The 24,372-nt window shown below is 42.5% G+C and overlaps 1 protein-coding gene across 2 annotated transcripts in view; it reads left to right on the top strand.

Annotated features, from left to right (window-relative positions):
- gphna (gephyrin a) overlaps nt 1–23,581 on the top strand; it is a 33,181-nt gene extending 9,600 nt beyond the window's left edge. Inside the window, exons 7-24 of one of the 2 annotated variants that reach the window (XM_079262117.1) lie at nt 886–1,194; nt 2,580–2,675; nt 7,019–7,156; nt 8,797–8,839; nt 8,926–9,063; nt 9,858–9,950; nt 10,173–10,228; nt 12,410–12,529; nt 12,622–12,680; nt 12,766–12,919; nt 12,994–13,115; nt 14,999–15,086; nt 15,171–15,244; nt 15,804–15,868; nt 16,425–16,528; nt 16,800–16,896; nt 17,554–17,692; nt 17,784–23,581. In XM_079262117.1, the coding sequence (XP_079118243.1) occupies nt 886–1,194; nt 2,580–2,675; nt 7,019–7,156; nt 8,797–8,839; nt 8,926–9,063; nt 9,858–9,950; nt 10,173–10,228; nt 12,410–12,529; nt 12,622–12,680; nt 12,766–12,919; nt 12,994–13,115; nt 14,999–15,086; nt 15,171–15,244; nt 15,804–15,868; nt 16,425–16,528; nt 16,800–16,896; nt 17,554–17,687 (1,890 nt within the window). In that variant the 3' untranslated portion in view covers nt 17,688–17,692; nt 17,784–23,581. The remainder of the gene's footprint in view (nt 1–885; nt 1,195–2,579; nt 2,676–7,018; nt 7,157–8,796; nt 8,840–8,925; nt 9,064–9,857; nt 9,951–10,172; nt 10,229–12,409; nt 12,530–12,621; nt 12,681–12,765; nt 12,920–12,993; nt 13,116–14,998; nt 15,087–15,170; nt 15,245–15,803; nt 15,869–16,424; nt 16,529–16,799; nt 16,897–17,553; nt 17,693–17,783) is intronic. The other variant, XM_079262118.1, reaches the window with a different exon arrangement.
- Nucleotides 23,582–24,372: the final 791 nt, after the last annotated feature.

Raw genomic sequence — 24,372 nt, 5'->3', positions numbered from 1 at the left:
TGGACCTGCAGTAAACCTGGACCTGCAGTAAAACCTGGACCTGCAGTAAAACCTGGACCTGCAGTAAAACCTGGACCTGCAGTAAACCTGGACCTGCAGTAAAACCTGGACCTGCAGTAAAACCTGAACCTGCAGTAAAACCTGGACCTGCAGTAAACCTGGACCTGCAGTAAAACCTGGACCTGCAGTAAAACCTGGACCTGCAGTAAAACCTGGACCTGCAGTAAACCTGGACCTGCAGTAAAACCTGGACCTGCAGTAAACCTGGACCTGCAGTAAACCTGGACCTGCAGTAAAACCTGGACCTTCAGTAAAACCTGAACCTGCAGTAAAACCTGGACCTGCAGTAAAACCTGAACCTGCAGTAAAACCTGAACCTGCAGTAAAACCTGGACCTGCAGTAAACCTGGACCTGCAGTAAACCTGGACCTGCAGTAAACCTGGACCTGCAGTAAACCTGGACCTGCAGTAAAACCTGGACCTGCAGTAAACCTGGACCTGCAGTAAAACCTGGACCTGCAGTAAACCTGGACCTGCAGTAAAACCTGGACCTGCAGTAAAACCTGGACCTGCAGTAAAACCTGGACCTGCAGTAAAACCTGGACCTGCAGTCTGTTGCACGCTGTAAATATTTAGCAGTTTATTTAGTTTTATGCAACAAATGAATAAAGCAGAACAGCTAAGCAGCAAAAATCCTCAGAATATTTTATTATTTAACTTTTACAGGTGGATGTTTTGGCTTGTTGGAGTTTACACGGCCCGTCTGAGACCTTTGGTCTGGATTAACGTTAAATGAGCAAAAGATTATGGAATATTTCTGTTTGTTGTCGTCTAATAAGGTCAAAATGCTTCAGAAATGATTGCAATCTGTTTTATTTCCTGCAGGAGTGTTTTCAGTTCATTCTGCCTGCTCTGCCTCACGCCATCGACCTGCTGCGCGAGGCCTCCGTCAGGGTTAAATCCACGCACACCGCCCTGGAGCAGCTGCCCTCGCCTTCCTCCCTGCTGGCCAACACACACAGCAACACCCACAGCAACACACACACCATGGAGCGCGGCACCCAGTGCGAGGAAGAGGACGAGGAGGAGGAGGAGGACCGGCGGAGAGGGCGGCACGCGCACAACCACCACCACCATCACCACCACCACCAGCACGGCTCCTCCCACATCACCGCAGCTGCCATTGCTGCCAAGGTAACCAGTTAACCAGGTAACCACTTAACTAGAAACACAACGGCTGTTAGGAAATCGTGTCATCGCAGCAGCAGGACAGAGCAGGAGCTCCGTCATTGATCTAATCAGCCAATCGGAGATCTAGATTCCCATTCTGAACACACTTATCAACCTTACTTTTATTTATATCACGATTCAGGTCAGGCCAGATTGATTTCCACGACCTTTAACCCTCCCAAAGAGATGCAACACTCAGTGTGAAGGCAACAGTCAGACATCATTTTCCACAGAACTGCAGCATTTTTAGCTCATAAAGTTCTGTTTGAACCACTTTAATGGGTACGGTTGCATAGTGTTTTTAATTTGGAATTAATAATTTGGAATTCACTTATTTTTTTACGAGTTTACATGAATATTATAATTCCGAATAAATGTTTACATGAAACACGTCCTGACTTAATTCCTCTTCAGAGCGGCGGGTTGGGAAGGGTTCTGATTGGACAGAGGGTACACGTGACGTATGACATATACCGGAAATAAACAAAGTTAGCTCCCTGCTTCTCGTCTTTTCAGTCGTAACTTGTAAAAACTACATAATAAGTACCAGTTTCACCGCTATTTTTATTCTAAATGTGAAATAGCAGCTCAACACGAGCATACTACCTCACTTTCTGCAGCAACTGAGAAGGAGAAGAAAGATAGACCACCGAACACGGGAGGCGAAACAACGTGCGTCATTGGGACAGGACAAGGTAACGAGCATGCTCAGAACGACCGGAGTTAACTTAGAGCGGAATGAAGGTTTACATGACAGAGGAATTAAATAGTTCGCAATTAAAATGCAAATAAACCAGCCGCTTACGTCGGAATTAAGTTTAATTCTGAATGGAAATTAGCATTAGGAATTCAGTGTTTACATGGTCGTTTTTCATCAGCTTAAAGCGGAATTAACTTTTATTTAGAATTAAACAGGAATTAAAACTCCATGTAAACGTACGGAATGAAGACAGTTTTTTATGCAATTTGAGCATAAAAAAGAGGAAAAAATGAATCTGTGATGGTGTTATAGTAGATTTTGGAAGAGAACTTTTTGTCGTCTGATGATCTGAAATGATCTTTTGTCCTCTTGCCTTTAAGAAAAATCTAAATTAGAATTTAAAATCTATTAAGGAGCGACTCTTTCTCATGTAAAATTTGCTCCATGTGAAGGAAAGCGAGCAGAACAGAGGTCAAAAACAGGAAAAAAAAGACCCGAAAGGCCAGAAAGTCTGATAATGTAAAGAAACGTAAAATGTTCTGGATCAGTCGCTGTCTTGTTAAAATGTTTGGTTACTTTATTCCATCTCGCCTCATTTGTATGTGTGTGTATGTGTCCACATGCATGTGTGTGTTTGTGTGTCCATCAGACGAGCCATGCTGTGGTCATGGCTAAAGGGTCTCCCTACCTGCCTGGAAACACCCCCGCCCCTCCTGCTCATTTCACCTGTACTCATGACCAGCAGGTGAGACACTTCCCTCTTCCTCTTCCTCATCCTCACCGCCTGTTATTTCCTCACATCTGCTCATCCAGATCGTCCTCAGTTTGAGTAAACTCCACAACGCTTCTTGTTACACCACATCACTTTGTTGTTTTCTTAGCTGAAGAGCTTCTGTGTTGCTTGGAGTCACATTCATCAATGAATCCAAAATTACATTTTATGATGATTTATTTAACAAAAATCTGGGTTTTTTCCTCTTTAATGCGCCGTTACCGCTGTCCTTAGGCTTCTGTAGTTAACAGCAGGTCTTCCCTATCTAGAATTCCAGTGAGACACCGGCGCTAAAGCAAGCAGAGCTGCTAGCAGGTTCAGTTTTTCAAGCCCAGACTCGGAACAAGTAACAACGCGGCGCCAACTTAATGTAAAAGCTGTTTATGCTAAACATGAAATAACTTCTTTATTTACTGCTGCTGAGTGGGAGACATGAAAGTCTCAGTTGTCTGAAAATGGGGTTTATTTTGGGAAACTAGGTTATAATGGAGCCGGATGACATCACCATCAACTCGCTAATGTGGAGTAAAATCTTGGTTCTGGTTAAACTGGTGTAAACTCATACCAGGAATGGAAGATTTAGATGTTTGTTTGTTTTTTTAGTCTATTTTTTTATTCGAAGAGTCGCGACATCATCATGATGTCACAAAAGTTTTTTTTTTTTAAACTGTTGCATTTCCAACATTGTCTGGGCTTTCGTGTTACTGTCCAGCTGGACGGTGAGAAAATGGGTCAGAGAGACGTCGGGACCGAATCTGCTCAGGCTGCGTTAGTGTGGCGGCTGTTTTGCGACGTGAGCAAAACGCCGTGCCCACCGGAGCGTTCAGCTACAACAAAACCAGTTGTTTTCCTCGTCTCTCCGTCTGGGCTTTTTGTTCCTGAAGCAACATTTCTGGGAGGGTTTAGTGATCGTGTTGCTCTGGTCTGCCGCCTCCGCTTCAGTGAAAATTCAGAAACAGCTGTAAACTTCTGGTCCTGGCTGAAGCTGCAGCTAGCTTCAGGGTTAAATTCCTTCACTTTCCCCAGCAGTGGTGAAGCAGACAGGGGACACTGCTGGAAGTAGAAAAGCGGGATGTTTTTAGGGTTTATTGCTGAAACTTGGGGTTTTGGAACACTGAGAGATCATGTTGATGCTGAATGTAAGATTCAACCTGTGTATTAGCTAGTTAACATGTAGCTTATTTAAATCTCCAGTGTTATTGATGCTGCACGATGCTGCACAGTACTGCACGGGGCTGAACGATGCTGCTTGACGCTGCTTGATTCTCTTTACAGACAAGCATTTGTAGCATGCAGATGAAAGTGTTTGCATCCATTTGTAGCACAACTAAGCCTTATCTTCAGCATCTTCCAGTCCTCCAGGGAACAGTTTAGTTTAGATTTTGGAAAAACACAAGGAAATATGTTAGATGTTGCTGACTCTTTACACCCCCCAGATGTTCCACCATGTGACTGTAATGTGTCTAATTCAGTTCAAATGCTTTTTCTGTTCCAGATTAGGATGTTTAAGTCACTGTTTTTTTGCTCAAAGCAAAAGTTAATTTGTTTATGGGAACTTTTTGTGGATATTTTCTTATATAACTAATCAAAAGATGGGATGATTTGAGTGAAACACAGACTCATGTGAATGTGCCACACACTGATGTCAAGGTTGGTTCCTGGGTCTTATCAAGCACCGTTTCTGATTTTCCAACCTCGTGTTATGAAAAGCTAAAGCTCCCGAGTGATATGATTGTCCCAGAACTGATAAAAGTTTGGTGTTTAACTTGTCTCAAAAGCTGTGCTTTCAAATAAAAAGGTCCAGACGTGTGATAGAAGCAAAACATGAAGAATAATCTTTAATATTTGTGGTTGTGATAATCTTAAGATTTTTTTCTATTATGAATAAAGCTAATCCATATAGCTCAGAAATCCTACATTTTTGCAACCACTATTGTAAAATCACTTATTTTTTCAAATTAATTTGCATTTGCGTTTTTTTTTTTTTTTGCAAAGCCTTAAACCTCTATTCTCAGCACAAACGTCCAGCATTCGGTGAAAACCTCCAAAGTTTAGTGTTTCTGGACTGAGCTGAAAGAGTTAAGATCTGGTTCCAGGCTTGAGCTGTACAGATCCAACAGCAGCACCTGGTAATTGACGGTTCATATGGTTATTAGTTGTAAATATTTTGGCCAGTGGATGTTGCAGTACTGACTGGCAGCAGAAGGAGCTGTAATCATAAACATGATGCTGTTGCAGTTGAGCAGTGTTGTGCTAGTCAGAAAAAAAGTAGCTAGTAACAGTAACTCTGTGATTAATGTTCTTTAACTAGCTATTTTTGATTGCACATACCTGCATGTTATGAAAAATAAGTGTTGGATTCTGTTCTGATAGCAGCACAGATCAAAAGACAAGCAGCAGGGTTGCGCGTTTCCATGGAACACCGGTGTTCTGTTGAAACGTGCTACCTGGGCTGAATTTAAAGGGTTATCTGTCGATCTGTGCCGCCATATCTGACAGAATATCACACTTCTTTTTTTATAATATTCATAGTTTTGTGTAATTATGAATAATAGTTTGTTTAAAGATCAATAATCCACATAATCAATAATCCACATATTTGTGGAATACCTTTATACCTTTAAACCTTTATAGTAACTGATACTGTAGGTACGGTCAGAAATCACATCCTGAATAAATTAGAGAAGGTGAGATGTCTTGACTATAAAATATATATAAAACTAAAGTTTATTTCACAAAAGAAGTCACAAAGAGATCCAGCTGTAAAGCTCTTACAGTATAAATTAACCCATAAAGTCGCTACTGTACTTAAAAAGGTAGGATGATCCCATCCAAGTATGCAGGAAGGATGCTTCAACACCATCAATTCATAAGTTTCTATTTTTTGGCTTTTATAATTATGAAAACTGTACATAGTTTAAATATAGGCTTGAGATTTCTGTGATAATACAGGAAAATTAGTGATTTATGAAATAAAAATTACTAGTTTATTTCTGAAGATTGAGCTGACAAAAGCCGGACAATATGGAGGTCCAGGGCAGACGCATTTATTCTGTTCTATTCTACAGTCATTTAGCAGACGCTTTTCTCCAAAGCGACTTACATCTGAGAGTGAGAACATCAAACGCACAAAATCAGACAGTAAAGGACGTCATAGGAAGGTCGTGGTCGTGGCGCTGCGAGTCCCATTGGATGCAGGTGTGGATATGTGGTACAATGCAATAGACCGTATTTGAAAGATGGACGGAGCATTCAACCCGCTTTGAACCTGCATTGGGTTCAAAGTGAACCCAATGCGTAAGTGCATAAAACTGCAGTTCCCCCTTCATCCACTAGGGGCTGCAAAACAGAGCAAATCCTCATAGTTAAAAAGACCAACTTCACAGCAGAAATAAACATGTTTACAGCAGAAATAAACATGTTTACAGCAGAAATAAACACGTTTACAGCCTGGTTCAAAAATCCATTTTCGGTTTAATAGGTCAGGTTTACCTTCATGACAACTGTGTGGGGAGTGAATTTTTTTCTAAGCCGTTTAAAATCATTTAATCTTGATATTTAGGGGCATGTACTTTTGATTGACATGTACCCAATCTCCCGCTTCAAGTAAGAAGAGCGTAGAACAACCGCGGTTTTTAGCTAGTTAACAACGTGACTTAGCTTTAGTCCACTTTAAGCGGGTGAGTTAGAAAAAAATTCACTCCCCCCACAGTTGTCATGAATGTAAACCTGACCTATTAAACCTAAAATGGATTTTTGTACCAGGCTGTAAACATGTTTATTTCTGCCGTGAAGTTGATCTTTTTAACATGGGAGTCTATGGGGATTCGTTCTGTTTTGCAGCCCCTAGTGGATGAAGGGGGAACTGCGGTTTTATGTACTTCTACATAGGCTTCACTTTTAACTGCAGGAGGTTGCTGCTTGGCCTGTGCTCAAAGTAAAGTGTCTGTTTGGTTTTGCAGGTTCATCTCATGATATTTTGGATGAAGCCCATTTTGAGATGAATTAAACACCCGTAACTCAGCTTCACATGTAATTCTTCTATGCAGAGTTTGCACAAGTTGAGCTTAGTTTTATGCTCCTGAAAGACTCAAAGCTGCAGATTTTCTATAAAATCTTGTGTTGTTGGAAGTAAATCATGATGGACTGCAACAAGGAGCACGATGAGTCTAGAAGCTTCATCTGCCAGTAAGACGACTGCAGTTATCACTGGACTAGCATTAAGTGTGTCTGTGTGTGTGTGTGTGTGTGTGTGTGTGTGTGTGTGTGTGTGTGTGTGTGTGTGCGTGTGTGTGTGCGTGTGCGTGTGTCTGTAGATCCCGGACTCGATCATTTCTCGAGGCGTTCAGGTGCTTCCTCGAGATTCGGCCTCTTTAAGCTCCACCCCCTCCGAGTCACCGCGGGCAACACAGGCGACCTCCCGCCTTTCCACCGCCTCATGCCCGACACCCAAGGTACACACAAGCCTGCACACACGCACACACACTGCGCTGCAAATTTGCCAGCACCCGAAGCAGCAGACGGACCAACATGCATGAACTTTTTCCCTGCTGCTGTCTGGGATTCAGAGCATGCATGTGTGCATGCAGAGTTTCTGCTCATGTAACTTTCTTCTTCTTCACCGTATTTTCCAGTTGTTTGGTCAAACAAAGAAGAAACTCTCGGATTTAACTCCCAGCAGTGTTTCAGTTTAGCTGTTTTATCATAGTCTTCCTCACGGTGCAGAGTCATGCTTGCAGAGCTAAAAGTCACATGACCTGTGTGTTGAATGGGAGTGAATGGGACTGTAAGGCTGAATAAAAACACTTCAGTTGTGGTGCATTCACATAAAGAGTGTCCCAGTTAGTCCACGCTACAGGAAATTCTAATTATCCTGGAATTATCTTCAAGTTTCTCAGTGAAGCTTTAGTTTAAATATTTTATGTTTTTAGTTGAATTCACACAGATTTTTCAGTTTTTCTTTGTTTTAATGGGTAGAGTGTGATGTTTATGTTGCACCGTGATTAACAGCCTGAAGTGGAGGGTTTGTTGCTTTGCATGTGTTCTTCTGATGTGCTGAAGGCTGTTGATTCTCCGTCGCACGCACGAACCCTCCATACCAACCGGAACCTTCTTAGAAACCTTTAGAAGTCAGTTTCTGCTTCACATCGTTTGGAGAATTACGTGGTTTCCTGATGAGAAAGCGAACTCTACAAGCTGCAGGATTAACGGGCTTTAATTTGTACGTTTTTAATTTGCCTTTATCAGCGTAGCTGAATCTGATTGGCTGGACAAAAAGCAAACACACCTGTTAGTTTATCTACGAAAAAACGCAAGAGGCGCTACCTGCTGGTACAACCGGGTATTACACATTATTGGCCCGATTATTAAAATGTATTGTGTAAAATCCAGTCCAGCGTTTGTTAAATGCTGCGAATTTTGATTATTTATGTTGTTTCATGCTCCTTTGTTATACAATGAGAGGTAACCATGGCAACAGATAAAGTTGCCATAGGATGACTGACGGATTTTGTGGCGCCTTCACATCCTCCCCAGTACGTTGGGCCAGTTTACCAGTTTAAGGTTTAATAAAAATAGTTTCACTCAGGGATTGTTTTCAGTCACTTTCCAGAGAAAACCTGTGATTGCGATGCCTTTGCTGAACCGCGGCGATGAAAATCGTCCTGCGTTCTGACGTTTTGCAGGGTTTGTTGTCACGGACGTGTTGCAGAGAAGTTCGTTAACATCTGCGAAGCGTTGACTCTCATGTTAAACTGATTTTAAAGATGCGGCTCAGCATCTCGTCTGGATTTTTAATCACGTTTTCTGTGTTTTGCTTCTGTTTCTGCATCACATCGGCGTAACAAGGCGCTTTGAAATGAGGCGAACGCCACCACAACCTCCTCACTGATGCAGCGTTTTCCTGAAAACAGCCACTGCTTCGACCGCCACAATTCACTTATTTAACCTGCCGTAACAGCGGCTCATCATTAAAGGTTAAAGAAAATATTCATGTTTCCACACTAATAATAAGTACCTGTGTGTGTGTGTGTGTGTGTGTGTGTGTGTGTGTGTGTGTGTGTGTGTGTGTGTGTGTGTGTGTGTGTGTGTGCAGGTTCAGTCTCGGTGTGGCAGCAACGAGAACATCCTGAGAGCCAGTAAGTCAGCAGCGTCCTGAGCGGAGCTTCTGTAACTGTGGAACGTTCAGGGACTTCACGGTGTTTTCTCCATGCTGTGTGTTTAGGCCACAGCGCCGTGGACATCAGCAAAGTGGCTCGCCGCCACCGCATGTCCCCGTTCCCGCTGACGTCCATGGACAAAGCCTTCATCACCGTTCTGGAGATGACGCCCATCCTGGGAATCGAGGTGATAAACTACAGAGGTGAGTCAACCGGTGGGACAACCGGCCGGCTCGGATCAGAGGCCGGTTCTGATGGGGCGGAGAGGATGAAGGGGTGGATTGTCTCAGTTTTACTTTCCAGTCTGCCGCGTGGATCCATCATGAAACCAGTAAGTCAGGAGGTGGTCTCTGGTCCTGCAGACAGACCTGCATCCAGAACCGTCACAGTTCTACTGAAGCCGCATGTCAACCTGATCCAGGGTTCCAGAGTCCACTTCTCCGGACTCTGAGGCTTCTGGGGTGGACCAGAACTCAGTGGAGACCCGAACTGTGGTTGGACCAGTCAGTTCTGTGTTGAAAGACATGAAGAAAAGAGCAGTACCAAGTCCACAAGCCCAGTTCTGTGCCGTGTACAGAACCGGATCATAGTTCTGTGACGGTACAGACCTGGATCAGGGTGCTGTGACGGTACGGTACCGGGTCAGAACATCTGCAGCCTGTAAGACCACATCTCTTCCAGCGACATCAGAGCGGTTTAGATCCACATCCTGCAGCAGGACTGATGAAGAGGACGGTTCTGGTTCTGGACCGGCCGGCCTGCAGGCCTGACCAGTTGAACACTTGAAGACATGTTTGGTTGAAGTGACACCAGAACCTCTTCATCTGAGTTTGCTCGGTGTGAGAAGCTGGTTAAAGTGTTGGGAGGAGGAGCGGGAACATTCCCAACCTTCTCTGGAATGTGTTGCAGCTCTAAGATGGAAAAACGATTTTAGATGAACGGCTGCTGCGTGTAAATCTCAGACGAGTGTTTAACTGCTTGGGACTGATCTCTGCAGAGGGTTTGGGTCGTGTGCTCGCTCAGGACATCTATGCCAAAGACAACCTTCCTCCGTTCCCCGCCTCGGTTAAAGATGGCTACGCCGTCCGAGGTGAGTCCGCTTGTTCAGCCTCTGGAGAGCGATGCTTCACAGAAACACAGAATATCATCAAAATTCTGCATCTCTGACTTCATCACTGTTTATTTATCTAAATGAAAGGGCAGATTCTCCAGCTGTGCTGCATCCTTCCTCCCTGCTCAACAGGAATAATCAGATAGCCGTGCTCTAATTTCCATAATTAACTTGATTACCATAATTATCGTTGACCCATAGCTGCTGACGGCCCAGGAGATCGCTTCATCATGGGGGAGTCACAGGCTGGACAACAGGTCAGCTCTAACACATTAACGCCAGTAGAGCAGCTGCTTACAGCTGTTAACACTGCATTCACTCAGTCTGAACTCCTCTCAGCCACTCCCACACGTCCCAACGTATCGGGACATAAAACCCATCCTCTGGTCCTGGGAGCACTGGGCCTCATTCACCAACATATTCCTCCTAAATGTGTTCTGAAGTTGTAGGAAAGGAAACCGTTCATCAGAATCACAAACACGTTCGTATATTTCCACTTGTTGGTACCAGATGTTCCATGAGTGGGCCGTGACTGATAAACATGTGTTCTACTCCGTCTCCCTTCCCGTTCGTCACACGCAGCCGGTCCAGTCCGGCACAGTAAAAGCCAGAGTGGTACCAGACGGGAGAGCAGCTCGTTCAGAACCAGATACGACTGCGTGACCGGATCAGAAAATAGATCCACAACAATATGCAGTCTGGAAAACTGCTTAGTCTGAGCTGTTTGTGACTTCCAGGCCTGTTGTAGTCAACGCTGGGCGGAGGCTCGACCGAGCGTCTCCATGTCTTCCTCGAGGCTCCTGCCCTGCTTCTCTTCCCTCCCATCAAGACCCCGCTGGTCTCCTCTGCCTCCAGTCTTCCAAACGTGAACCACACGTTTAAAGTATTCTCGTTCGTTACAAAATGAAACACAGAACAGCATGATGTAGTTTGGTGCTATTTTGATCTATTTTAAAGGCACAGAGCAGCTCGGTAATGAAACCGGTTGTAAGCGAACTATCAGAGATTTCAGTGCGCGCTGGTTGCTATGGGGATCAGTCTGTTTGACGCTCTGGGATGTTTTCCACAACTGGTCCACAGACTTTAGGAGACGTCCGTCTGTCCACATGTTAAAAGACGGACCAGCTGGTCCTAATTTGCATATAAACGCCCCAAAAATGTCCATACAGGCCATGAGGTCCATGTGCAGAGACGGATTAGAATAAGCGATTAAAGAATGAAGGATGAGCACCAAAACCTGTTGGTCATTTATGAAGCGAAAACTTGCTTATTAATAATCCGAGTAAGAATCAGATCATATAAAGCAGCTTTATGTACCAATGGGTCAAAAACTAGTCCTGAACTCAGACAGCATCCTGCAGTCTGGTCCATGGACGCATCAGGAGCAGCATCATGGTGGTTAAAGAGGCAGGTGGTGCACTAAAGAATTAATTTTTATCTCTTTACATGGTAAAACGATCTACAGTTAATAAAGGAAATCATCCAGCGCCATTTAGCATGCAGCGATGACTGAACGATGGGATGTGATTAAATAAAACCTCGAGGGGAGTCTTGTGGCTGGTCAGGAGGTCTGGACATTACCTCTGTCCCCTAAACTAATTGGTTGAATTCGGTAAATTCGGATTGTTGAAGACCACGTTCTGCAGGTGGATCTGAGAATCTGGTGTGTGTTCAGTCCGTTGCATCAGTGGTTTGAAGAAGAAAAATGAAGGAAAAATAGTTTAATTTTGCCACTGAGAGAAATTATAACACAAGGACCTGATCTGCAATATCTGGCAAAGAACATTCAGTAAGTTATAGAAAACCTGACAAAATAGTATTACTGTCATTTTATTACTGATTTCCAAGCAAAAGGCTGATTTTGTCCAGATAAGACATAACTTGAATGTTGGTATGTCTTGTTTGTAAGGTTTTTTTTTAGCTAAAAAACCTGATCTGGTTTTGTATTTTATAAATACAAATGACAATAAATACAAACTAGAATTCATGAATGCCACAATCTTAATAAAATGTTCATATGTAATATGTTTTAATACCAGGCGCCTTTCATGACTGGACTGGCAGCAAAAAAAGTTTAAAAACAAACTAAACTAAAAAAACAACAAATATAGAAATATGTAGTGACTTAATAAATAGGACTGTTGAATGAGGCCTGTTGTCCTGCTGCGCGACGCTTTTCAAACGACCCATTTATCACCTGTTATTATTCAGTTTATAAATGTCAACACATGTAAAAAAAACAAACCTGTCCAAACATCTGAAACGCTGCATCGGCTTGTCGTCCTACTGCTCCGTCACGGTCCCTGAAGGCATCACGGCGTCATCAGAGTGAGAAAAGCAGCCAAATGCAGCTGCTCATGGATAAATCTCACCGCTGCCAGAAGCTGACTTTTGCAGGGATCTGCATTGTCTTCAGTAACCTTTGTGTGTTTTTGCAGCCCACCCACACAGTGATGCCGGGTCAGGTGATGAGGGTGACGACCGGAGCGCCGATCCCCTGTGGAGCCGACGCCGTGGTCCAGGTGGAGGACACGGAGCTGCTGAGGGAGTCTGAGGATGTAGGAGCCTGTTTTTCATTCATGTGCCTGTTTAAGGGTTCGCTTCTGGAGTGAGCGTGGTGATGATGATGGTGGTGGTCTATGCGTTTCAGGGCACAGAGGAGCTGGAGGTGAGGATTATGGTCCAGGTTCGGCCTGGACAGGATATCCGGTAAGGCAGCAACTGAGTGAGCAGAGGGGAAGCTGATTCCAGTCGATGCTGCGGCTCTTATTTACGAGCGTTTGTGTGTTTGCAGGCCGATCGGCCATGACATCCGGCGGGGGGAGTGTGTCTTGGCTAAAGGGACTCATATGGGCCCGTCAGAGATTGGTTTGCTGGCTACGGTGGGAGTGACGGAGGTCAGCGTGCACAAGTTTCCCGTGGTGGCCGTCATGTCCACTGGAAACGAGGTAGAAACACACTGCCAAGTCCTGGTTCCTCCCCTGAGTTTGGCCTCTGAGTTCATGGATCTGCGTATTTGTAGCTGTTGAATCCAGAAGATGATCTCCACCCGGGAAAGATCAGAGACTCCAACCGCTCCACTCTCCTGGCCACCATCCAGGAACACGGATACCCCACCATCAACCTCGGCATCGTTGGAGACAAGTATGACCATTTCCATTGAATTTACAGTCACAGAGTTTATTTGTCATTTTGTTTTTGTTTGTTTCCTGCTCAGCTGACCAATGAATGAGCAGGCAGCTGATATCCAGCTACATGTGAGACGATGTGCACGACGCCACAGCAGATGGGACACAATGAAATATATCTGGGAATCAAATATCAACCCAAACACAGACCCAAAAACCGACCCAAATACCCCAAACACCGACCCAAATACCCCAAACACAGACCCAAACACCGACCCAAATACCCCAAACACAGACCCAAAAACCGACCCAAATACCCCAAACACAGACCCAAAAACCGACCCAAATACCCCAAACACAGACCCAAACACCGACCCAAATACCCCAAACACAGACCAAAAAACCGACCCAAATACCCCAAACACAGACCCAAACACCGACCCAAATACCCCAAACACTGACCCAAATACCCCAAACACTGACCCAAATACCCCAAACACCGACCCAAATACCCCAAACACCGACCCAAATACCCCAAACACTGACCCAAATACCCCAAACACAGACCCAAACACCGACCCAAATACCCCAAACACAGATCCAAACATGGACCCAAACACCAACCTAAATACCCCAAACACAGATCCAAACACAGACCCAAACACCGACCCAAATACCCCAAACACAGATCCAAACATGGACCCAAACACCAACCTAAATACCCCAAACACAGATCCAAACACAGACCCAAACACCGACCCAAATACCCCAAACACTGACCCAAACACCGACTCAAATACCCCAAACACTGACCCAAATACCCCAAACACTGACCCAAACACCGACTCAAATACCCCAAACACTGACCCAAATACCCCAAACACTGACCCAAATACCCCAAACACTGACCCAAATACCCCAAACACTGACCCAAATACCCCAAACACTGACCCAAACACCGACCCAAATACCCCAAACACAGACCCAAACACCGACCCAAATACCCCAAACACTGACCCAAATACCCCAAACACTGACCCAAATACCCCAAACACTGACCCAAATACCCCAAACACTGACCCAAATACCCCAAACACTGACCCAAATACCCCAAACACTGACCCAAATACCCCAAACACTGACCCAAACACCGACCCAAATACCCCAAACACTGACCCAAATACCCCAAACACAGATCCAAACATGGACCCAAACACAGACCCAAACACCGACCCAAATACCCCAAACACAGATCCAAACATGGACCCAAACACCAACCTAAATACCCCAAACACAGATCCAAACACAGATCCAAACACAGACCCAAACACAGATCCAAATACCCCAAACACCGACCCAAATACCCCAAACACTGACCCAAATACCCCAAACACTGACCCAAACACCAACCTAAATATCCCAAACACAGATCCAAACACAGACCCAAACACAGACCCAAACACCGACCCAAATACCCCAAACACAGACCCAAACACAGACCCAAATACCCCAAACACTGACCCAAATACCCCAAACACTGACCCAAACACCAACCTAAATATCCCAAACACAGACCCAAACACCGACCCAAATACCCCAAACACAGACCCAAACACAGACCCAAACACAGACCCAAATACCCCAAACACTGACCCAAACACCGACCCAAATACCCCAAACACCGACCCAAATACCCCAAACACCGACCCAAATACCCCAACCACATCCAAACATGGACCCAAAAACAGACCCAAACACGGATCCAAATACCAAACCGAACATGGATCAGAACTGCATCTGCATGGATCAGAAGCAGATGCAGTTCTGCACAATTTGGGAAATAAAACCAGTTTTTCCATTAATAAAGTCCAGTCTGACGCTTCTCACCTGTGTTTGCAGCCCTGACGACCTGCTGTCTGCTCTGCATGAGGGAATCAGTCGCGCTGATGTCATCATAACCTCAGGGGGCGTGTCCATGGGAGAGAAGGTAACGCCCCATCTGGTTCATGTCAGTCTGCTGCGGCAGACGGAAAGCAGTTCAGACTCATCTTGTTCTCTTTGTGTGTATCAGGACTACCTGAAACAGGTGCTGGATATTGATCTTCATGCTCAGATCCACTTTGGTCGAGTCTTCATGAAGCCAGGGTGAGATGGGACGGGGGGGATCTAACACACGGTCTTTTCTCTGCACGGCTGGAAGTGGTGTCTGTGCAGGGCGCCGTGGCAACGGAATGAGATGCAAACACACGAGCAGATTCAGATCCAGCTCCAGTTGGACAGAAAACGCTTCTTTGCCTACAAACCTAACAACGCGGCTAGAAGTCCCCTTGTTGTCATGGTAACAAGTCATTTAAAAACCAGCCGTTTTGTTGCATCGAGCAGAATTAAGAACTGCCGGCTGCAGCTTGTTAGCTATGAAAATGATCGCTCGGTCAGACTGGGGTCATACTTGGTCCCCGGTACATCCCTGACCTCTGACTCATGCAGATGGACTAAAATGTGGTTCAGACAGCGACGCAGGGAATGTTTAGGTGCAGCTCAACATTTCCTGAAGATGAAGATGGAAGCAGTGCAGAATGTTTTGGATGGATGTGTGCTTAAAGTGCTTTAAATTGTTTTTATTTACAATTTTTTCTGTTTCTAGTCTAAATAAACTGATTGTGTTGCGTCATAACGAATATCCTGCGTGTGTTTCCGCCTCTAGTCTTCCTACAACCTTCGCCACCGTCGACATCGATGGGACACGGAAGCTCATCTTTGCTCTGCCAGGTGAGTAGAGCCGTCATGTGTAAAACCTGGAAGGTTTCTTTATTTACCAGGTGACATGATTTACATAAACTATTTACCAAACTTGCTACACACTGCTTCTGTCCAATTTGAAACTGCATTTGTCTTCATGTGATTATTTTATTTTGTTTTATTTTATTTTTTTTCTAAATTTTTTTTTTAATATATCTGTTTTAATATTTAATCATTATTTAGATGGTATTTCTCTGAATCTAATTGTTAAATTTTTTATTATGTTTTGGTTGTAATATTTCTCTTTTATTTTTTAATTTATGAATTATTTTATTATTTCTGTAAATAAATAATTTTTATTTCTCAATAAACCCAAAACTTTACCAAAAAATCTTTCTATATCACATTAATTTAATGTATTTTAATACACATAAACACCCCAAACATTTTTCCGAAGTGTCCTTCTCATGCATGCAGCGAGGCGTTAATTTATTGTTTGATCAGGATGTTTATTCTCTGCCTCGCGGTTTATGTTCCTACAGCCGACAGGAGTAACTCGAGCTCATTCCTCTGTTTATGTCTCAAGGCAACCCAGTGTCTGCTGTGGTCACATGTAACCTGTTTGTGATTCCTGCTTTGAGGAAGATGCAAGGCATCCTGGACCCAAGACCTACAATTATTAAAGCTAGGGTAAGTAACACACACACACACACACACACACACACACACACACACACTGTAGACAGCCTAGCACAAACACACACCTCTGAATGAGACCATCAGAAGTTAATGCCCAACTGTAAATGTAAACTCTTTAACCCTTTCCTCCCCACCTCCGGAGGAAGAAAATATTCTGGCTGCTTATTTGCAGAAAAGAGCAGAAAGTCGTTTAGTTTAACTTTTTTAGATGTGATGGATGTTTATTTAACAAATGTTTTTTTTTTTGTGTTTTATATTTCAGCTTTCCTGCGACGTTAAGCTGGATCCCAGACCGGAGTACCACCGCTGTATTCTGACCTGGCATCATCAGGAGCCGCTCCCCTGGGCGCAAAGCACAGGTACGTACGAACACAAGGGGAGACCAAATGCAGCCCTGCTGTGCCTCATTATTTAACATTTATTTATTGACAGAGGAATAACCCCTTGAGATGCACCATCTTGTTTTCAACGGGGTCCTCTAAATGAAAATAACACAAAACAAGAGCAGCAGCGTCCACAAAAAAAAAGAAAGAAATTTACAAACAGGAAAAAATAAATTAAATAGATGAATAACAAAGGAACAAAATAAAAATAATTAACCTATGTAATACATATAATAGTCATCATACATCCCTCCACACACACACACACACACACATACACCACTCTCGTAACACCACCCTCCGACCGATACTCAAAACCTGTACAAGTTAAATACATAGATGTGATGCTGATAGAGTTCTGGAGAGGAATAGTAATAATATACAAGTAATCATCAACGAGCGGGTTTAATTATGAGGATCCAGCAGAATCCTCTGGTGTGTTTGTTTGTTTTTCCGGCTTTAAAGTCTAATTTAATGGTGGTCATGAAGCAGGTGCGATGGGACGACAGCCTGGTGTGTTGAACCGCTTTACTTCCCTTTAATCACCTTCGCGGTGAATCAGCCAGTCCTGCCCTGAACAGGAAGGATGTAAAGTTCTATCAGCTGACACAGGTGTGACCTTTGTGTCTCCAGGCAACCAGGTGTCGAGCCGGCTCATGTCGATGCGTAGCGCCAACGGCCTGCTGATGTTGCCTCCGAAGACAGAGCAGTACGTGGAGCTGCACAAGGGGGAGGTTGTGGACGTTATGGTCATCGGACGGCTATGATGCAGGTGAGTTTTCATCATGAACGCCCCCCCCCATCAGCACCACCAGCACCCCCACCTTCACGCTAACAGCCCCGCCAAACCTTTCTCTCTCCAGACTTCCACATCATTCGCTACCGGTTACCACGGCAGAGCCAGGACTTCCTGCCTGGACTGGAAACGGACAGAGGCAGGAAGTGATGCATGTCTATCTGGTCGCCATTAGCTGTGATGTCATATGCAACAGCCAATCGGAGCCAGCGCAGGCTGAACCCTCTCTGGTCTGCTCTAGGAGATCACTGTATTTCAACAGAGAAAAAAAAATATAAAAAAAATATGAAATTTATTCTGTAATATTATTATTATTATCCTAACAATAATGATTATTAATATCCTTAATTAATATTCTATTTATTATGATTATTATTATTATCATGGTTCTGATTGAATATTCTCATCTTATTAGTATCCACGCCCTCTCCTCCCCTCTTCATTTGCTTTGTGCGTTTTTCCCTGGTAGGTATACAGAAATAGACACTTCCCCCACCTTCCTTTCTCCCCTCGTCCTCCTCGTTTTCTCCTCCTCCCCTCATCCTCCTTTTTCTTCTTTTACTACTTTCTACTTCTACCTGCACTACCGTCATCCTCTGTCAGATAAAGAAAATAACCTGCCATATCACTATGTCTCCTCGTGGAGCAGTGCAGTAAATATTAGATTTCTTTTTCTTTTTGCCAAGAAATGAAAATAATACAGGAATTATTTGTATATTTTACTATGACTATTCCTCTCCAGAACTCAAACCATTTTGAGACTCTAGAACTCTAAATGAAAGCCATGAAATTCTTGCAGGTGGAGTGACGTGAAGCAGAATCAGCCCGTTCATGGACAGGCGGGAAAGTTTCTCTGGTCGGACATCAGTGTTAAACGCGAACATCACACATAGGCTGCTGTGACGGCATCAGTTTAACCCAACGTTCAGGTCTGGTTTGTCGACCTGCACCGCGCGGTTCAAACTGCCTTTTCCGTCTATTTTTCTTGTTGTTACAAAAACCCATGAAAAGACGTCTTGGTGTCTGCGAGTTGAACAGAAGAAGACATAACGCTCTTCTTCTGGTAAATCCAGGGGAATATCGGTTAATATTTCAGGAATTTTCTTAAGCCACGCACGAAGGTTCATGTTTGTTAAATCTGCAAATCTACATCATCACTCTGCCTTTGAATAATCTTTTAGATACAAACTGCTATAAAGACCACTAACAGTGGCAGCATCTCAGGTCAGCGGGAACAACGTCCCACGTGCTTCACCAGAAGCTGCATCGTAGCTGCCAGTCAGACCGTACAAAACCCGATGGTAATGTAGAACTCGCTTCGATCCGTTTAGCTCCTTATAGTTCAAGCATTCGGAGCAGAAAGCATAAACGCCTTGTCTACCAGCTTGGTTCAGATGTTGGAAGTAGATACAGGACATTCGTCATTCTAATATGACCATAGACAGTATATAAAAAGATGGACGGAGCCTCCGTGAAGTCACCCGTAGGTTTCTAAAGAGCTGAATTGAAGCTCGGTGGGCGGTTCCTACCATCACCATCTTGGCAGGGGCATGCGTGTCGTCTCACCCGGAAAATCCAAATATGAGCAAAGAGGTGGAGCTGAGAGGGGGGCTGTGAGAGTCATGGTGGATGATTGACATCAAGCGAACTCCAAGCTTTCTGTAGCTAAGAGCTAACCAAACTAACCCCAAGCTAGCACAAGCTAACCAGCTAACGGAGGTAAGCGGGCTAAAGCTAAGTCACGTTGTTAACCAGCTAAAAACCACGGTTGTTCTACATTCTTCCTCCTTGAACGGGGAGATCTGGTATCTGTCAATCAAAAGGACAAAAGGCCTTTTAATATGACAGATTTTTAAATTAAATTACTTCAAAACGGAGGAGTTAGAAAAAAAATTCACTCCCCCCACAGTTGTCATGAAAGTAAACCTGACCTATTAAACCTAAAATGTACCAGGCTGTAAACATGTTTATTTCTTCTGTAAACATGTTAATTCCTGCTGTAAACATGTTTATTTCTGCTGTAAAATTGGTCTTTTTAACATGGGAGTCTATGGGGATTTGCTATGTTTTGGAGCCCCTAGTGCAGGGGTGTCCAAAGTCGGTCCTCGAGGGCCGCTGTCCTGCAGGTTTCCCATGTATTCCTGTTCCAACACATCTAGCTTCCACTAAATGGATTAAACAGCCAATGACGTGCACAACTGATTAAGCTCTACTACTAATTAATTTGAATCAGGTGTGTCTGAGCAGGGATACATAGAAAACCTGCAGGATTCTGGCCCTCGAGGACCGGAGCTGGACACCCCTGCCCTAGTGGATGAAGGGGGAACTGCTGTTTTTGGCACCAAGGCTTCATAGGCTTCACTTTTAACCGCCGGAGGTTGCCTCTTGGACATGACATGAATAATCTGACTCATGTCTAATCAGAATCAAGAAGTTTTATGTTTATTTTCATGAGAATGGGGGTCCAAAGCTCTTCCAGATCAGGATCCGAAGCCGGTTTAATGTTGGTTTCATCAGGAAATAAGCAGTCTCGTCTTTTCTGCTTCGTTTGGACACAAAATTAGATTAGATCCACTTTGGTTCTTTTCAGCATTTAATCTGACATATGTGGCTCTGATTTGGAGCTCTGCGATGTGAACGAGGATGTTGATCGTCATTAACCTGCAGGACAACTTCAGCTCAGCAGGAAGCAGCAGCTGAAAATGGAAAAGCCCCCCGAATTGTCCGTTCTTCTCCATGTAAACCGGAATCATCTCACAGATTTGTGTCATATTCTGTTGTCGGCATGTAAAAAGGTTGTTTGTTCAGCAGAACTGAACAGGAACGCAACAACAAATACTGTCAAACAACAGAAATTAATGTTTACACCTAAATTAGGAATCTCCTCCCACCTCAGCACCTTTCACAATATTTTGTGTGAAAAGGAGGAAACAAAAGAAAATTTCAATGAAGCCAGAACACGATGGTTTGAAATGAAATATGAGGGATGAACTATTCCCAGATGCAGATTGTTCCACATTTATTGCCTCATTTCTGCTTTCAGATTTGTAATAAATGGTCTTTTCATGGGATTTCTTAGCAGTAAGAAAAATAAACTACTAATAAATAGCCAAAGATTACTTTAATTAAATATTTCAGGCCACTAAAATAAGTAAGAATCTGAAATAAATTAAAAATACAAATGAATAACCATTAGGTTTTTTTTTTGTGTACATTTCTGCATATTTCTGTTTTTAATTTTTAATAAATTTTTTACTTCGTTGTTGATTTGACTGTTTGTGCTGTTAAAAAGGTTTTTAAAAAAAAAAAAAGGATGAAGAATAATAAACGATATAGAAAACAATGATTTTCATCCAAATCACACTTTTTAAAAAAAAAAAAAAGTATATAAATATATTCAGAAATAAACAAATTTATGTAAAGATCATTTTAATTTCTTTTGTCTTTATATTTATTTTCTCGTTCATTTGCAGTTTCCCTCCATGTAAATGTGAACTACTTTGACTTGTTACATAAAGATTCCTGCTCAGAAACATCACTTGAAAGCAGCGTGTCGCGTTTAGGTGCTCGTAAACTACACTGTGTCTCCAACCATGACGGTGTTACGGTGCTCGCTCAAGTTATAAGAATCAAAACACCTCAAGGCTGTGAATCAAACCATTGTTTGGCTGCTGTTCTCTTCGTACTGTAATTTAGTCAGAACATGGAGAAACGTCTGTCTGATTGACGAAGCAACTACGAAAACGGCAGGTTGACTCCAAGAATTAGAGAATAGATTGGATCGCTGGAAAATCAATGCCAGAGTAAGAAGAAATTTATTTAAAAATAACTAACAAGCCAATATGAAAATGACATAAAAATGGACAAAAAATCCTGAAAGAGAGAACAGGAGTTTACACTAATAAAATCCATTACATCAAATTTCTACATTTATTTATTCATCTGCAGGGTTGTGGGCGGCTCAAGCCCACCTCATCAGGTGAAAGGTCGAGTCACCTTCGACGGGTCACCAATATGTATAACATTTAATTAATCTGTTTCATAAAACACAGTTTAAAAATATGCAGAAAGAATTTAACAACTACATGTTAGTAGATGATATATGGACATTTAAATGTGGAAAGACGGTAGAATAAATATTCCAAGTATTTTGTTTCACATTTATAAAATTTAGCATTTTATATTTCCTTCAATTAAAATTAAAAGTTTTCTTTGTTAATTGTACATAATTATGTTTTTTTAAATTAAAACTATTTAATCTATTTGTTCCCTTTTGTTTTCTTAAAATATAAAGAGTGCTGAAACTGGGATAACATTAGAAAATATATACACACACACACACACATATATATATATATATTTACGCATGTGTGTGTACGTAAACACATACAATGGTCTGAATTATTTGAAAAGTCAAAATTGGTAAGCAATGTTTAAAAATGTAATTTTTAAGAAATCAATTTAAATGAAAATACTTCAATAACAGATGGAAATCGCAGTGTTGTAGTTGGGTGTTTTGTTTGCTTTGTAAATAAGATATTTATTCATCATTATTATTTATTTATTTGTTTAAGACATAGTAATATAGCTGAAATTTGGTTACATTCGAACAAAAATATGTTTAAATTGCTGAGTTGGACTCCGTGACATATAATTTTGTTGTATTATGAGAATATGATTTATAAAAAGAAACAAATTATTTTGGATGTTTGGCACTTTAAGGCTTCGGTAGAAGTCTTTAAACTGAATAAGGAAAAAGAAAAACAACCGTTTAGATTAATTTGTTTGAAAAATAAACTAAAAATGCGGTGAAAATTGAGTTCAAAATAGAAGTTTATAAATTATTCTTATCATGAAATAAATGAAAATTTATTATATCTCTTTCCACATTTATTCATTCACATTTTTAATATTTATGTTTCAGCTTCCATTTTTATATTTCTCATGCAGCTTTTTTGACACTTCTTGTTTTCCATACATGGCTGTCATATCCTGCTGATAGAACGCTAAACAACTTCAACTGTTTACGAAACAACAATGCACAATCAAACTCATCAAATGAAATCTTTGAGTCTCAAACATTTACTAAACAAACCACCGACGAATCCTTTCACTTCCTCCAGCCGACTCTTCCCATCAGTGCCAAATGAAGCCACAAGCTGCATTCAGGTCATATCCGACACATTCATGATGCTGGAAGACACAGAAATGACCAAACGTGTTTTCCATGCTGTCAGTCAGACTCAAACACTTGTGATTAACATTTCTTCAAACTAAACAAAGTGTTTGCTCTGATAGACAAGTCTTTCCCCCTTTCCTCCTTCCTCATTGCCTCCCTCTCCTCACACCTGCATGCCCATAAAGGGGGGACATGTCTTTCTCTTTGGGCAGGTGAGGTGGTGCACCTGGGTGGACTTTGCTTCTCATCTGACAAAAAACAAAAAAAAAATCTAAAATTGTTTCATAGTCTACATGCCAATGCTGTTATATACAGGTAATAATAGAAAAACTTCCCAGTTACCTCAAATGCACCACACTGAACAGAATCAGGTAGCTCATGCTGCATTCAGGTTACAATTGACACTGTAGGGAAAAAAAACTTACTGTAAAAGTTGTGAACATCTAAACATTTGGTTTTCCTGCATTGGGAAACTTGTGAAAATGTAATTTCGACTTGAACGCAGCATCTGAGCACCTGCCCAAGGAGGACCAATCAAACCCAGACGGATTCATACAAGTAAGAAGAAGAAGAAGCAGGTTATTGTGAAACTGCCTTTGTACTGAGTGATTCGTAACACTGGACTGAACTCAGTGTCACACTGCACACACTATAAACTATGACCAGCACTTGTAATGAAGCAATGACACAGCATTCTACTACTACTGTATAAAATATAATGAAGAGGATGTTTTTCTGTAATGATACTATTGAAACTGAAAATGAATAAAAGATAATCCTGATTATTCTGTACCTCATGTTCTACTGATGTCACTTCTTTTTGAGTTAAACATTCCTCCTACATGTGATCCGACTTTGACTTCTTGTGATGGGACGGGTTCGGACCAGGGTTCTGTGGTAAGACTGGGTGGGACCAGGGTTCTGTGGTAAGACTGGGCTGGATCAGGGTTCTGTGATGAGACAGGGTGGGACCAGGGTTCTGTGATGGGACTGGGTCAGATCAGGGTTCTGTGGTGAGACTGGGTCGGATCAGGGTTCTGTGGTAAGACTGGGTGGGACCAGGGTTCTGTGGTAAGACTGGGCTGGATCAGGGTTCTGTGGTAAGACTGGGTGGGACCAGGGTTCTGTGATGGGACTGGGTCAGATCAGGGTTCTGTGGTGAAACTGGGTCGGATCAGGGTTCTGGGATGGGATGGGGTCAGATCAAAGTTTGCCAGCATCATTTCAAAAACATCCAGTTACAGCATAAAACGACAGCTACATTGAGGACCGCATGTTTTTTGGGAACATCCATGCTATTTTCAGCAAGATGATAAAGAACCTCTATTCTGCCACATAACACAATCTTTCGAAGGTTACCAGTTATTAGTACAAATATAAAAATTTATATAGTAAATAATACAATAAATTATTAATCTGTAATAATTGAAAATATTTTCATGTAAATTCTTTGGTAAATATTTAGTATATTTATATG

This window comes from Telmatherina bonti, assembly GCF_933228915.1.
Source record: "Telmatherina bonti genome assembly, chromosome: 22".
Lineage (NCBI taxonomy): Eukaryota > Metazoa > Chordata > Actinopteri > Atheriniformes > Telmatherinidae > Telmatherina > Telmatherina bonti.
This window is presented reverse-complemented; position numbering and strand designations above follow the sequence as displayed.